Below are 1,672 nucleotides of genomic sequence, written 5' to 3'. Positions count from 1 at the left end.
ATACGAACAATCCCACGACGGCACCGTCGACGGCTCTCTCTCTCACTCTGCTTGCTCCGCTTGTTCCGACCGACACTCCACTACTTTGTCCCATGGTTGGCCGAATGATGGTCTCAGATCCGACGATCCGTGCACAACTGCGCCATTCTTCAAATTTGGACGCGCCATCTCCATGGACTCCCAAGCGATTCAATTCGGCATGATGAACTCGATGCGCACCAACAACGTGGTCGTCGACACACTCATTTGTCTCGTCATTCCACTGCTGTTCAAGTTCGTCTTCGACTTGACGACTCACGTGCCGTGGCTGGCCGAGTACGCGCGGTCGCTCTTCACGAAAAACGAACGCGAGGTCATCCGACGCATCGAAATCAAGCAACACTTCAACTCGTGGGGAAAAGTCCGCGACCACGAGCAGCACAACCACATCCTGCAGAAAGCCATCTCCATCTACCTCAGCGACCACTTGGACATGACGAGTCAGTCTGGTCGCTACGAGTTGCTCGAGAACGTCAAGCCGCCCAAGGATGCCAAGGATGCGTCCGACGATAACCAAAGCTGCTACTCGTACGGGTACTGTAGCGAGCGCGACCAGTTGCAGATGCTTGGAATTGGCGCGCTGCCTCCGTTGAACGACTGGATCCAAGTCGAGGAGGGCGTCGAGTTCATGCACGAGATCAAGACGGGCCAGGAAGCCAATGACGACGGCAACAATGGCGGCGGCAACAGCGTCACCGAGTCCACCGTCACGTTTTTATTGAAGTCGTCCATGGCGAATGGGTCGGCTCGCATCGACGACTTTGTGAACCGGGCATACAAGAGCTATCAAGACGCTGTCATGACCAAGCACAAGACGGACAAGTCGCGCTACATGTACATGGCGAGTGCGGCTGCCAGTGGTAGTAACGAATCTGCGGACAATGCTGCGGCCGCCGTACAAACCTACAAGCGGTACGCGTTGGGCGAAGACAAGACGTTCCACAGCTTGTTCTTCGAGGAGAAGGAGTCGTTGCTGCACTTGCTCGACAACTTTGCCACCAAGAGCGGCAAGTTCGGCATCCCCGGGTTCCCGTACAAGATGGGTCTCTTGCTGCACGGCCCCCCCGGCACGGGCAAAACCAGCCTCATCAAGGCCATCGCGCAGCACACCAAGCGCCACATCGTCAACATCTCGCTGAGCAAGATCAAGACGAACCAAGAGCTCATGGACATGATGTTCGACCTCAAGTTTGGCATCCAAGGCGAAGACTTGCCCATCAAACTGGCCTTCGACAACATCGTGTTTGTCATGGAAGACGTCGACTGTGCGTCCAATGTTGTCCTCGCTCGGACGTCCGCGGCGGAAGTTCCGGAAAAGGATGACGTGGACGTGGTGGATTTGGCCACCATGAGCAAACTCGACGGCGGCACGTCCACGGACGACAAACTCATCGGGCCTGCCAACAACGGATCGTCCAAGTGGGAATCCAAGGACAAACTCAACTTGTCTGGGTTGCTCAACGTGCTGGACGGCGTCGTGGACAGTCCGGGTCGAATTCTCATCATGACAACCAATCACCCGGAGAAGCTCGACCCGGCCCTCATCCGTCCTGGGCGAGTCAACAAGAAAGTCATGCTCGGCCACATCTCGTCTCGTCAGACGCAGCGCATGGTGGAGCATTACTTTGCCACG

At 56.5% G+C, this 1,672-nt stretch overlaps 1 protein-coding gene across 1 annotated transcript; it reads left to right on the top strand.

Annotated features, from left to right (window-relative positions):
• Positions 1-172: 172 nt before the first annotated feature.
• Positions 173-1,547, top strand: H310_12728 (hypothetical protein; the record flags this gene model as incomplete). Its single annotated transcript, XM_008879913.1, has 2 exons — positions 173-1,304; positions 1,525-1,547. The coding sequence occupies 2 exons, from the start codon at positions 173-175 to the stop codon at positions 1,545-1,547; spliced, it is 1,155 nt and encodes a 384-aa protein (XP_008878135.1).
• Positions 1,548-1,672: the final 125 nt, after the last annotated feature.

Source organism: Aphanomyces invadans (assembly GCF_000520115.1).
Source record: "Aphanomyces invadans strain NJM9701 unplaced genomic scaffold supercont1.42, whole genome shotgun sequence".
In the NCBI taxonomy this organism is placed as follows: domain Eukaryota; phylum Oomycota; class Saprolegniomycetes; order Saprolegniales; family Verrucalvaceae; genus Aphanomyces; species Aphanomyces invadans.
The sequence above is the reverse complement of the archived record's forward strand: the minus strand, read 5'-3'. Positions and strand labels throughout refer to the sequence as shown.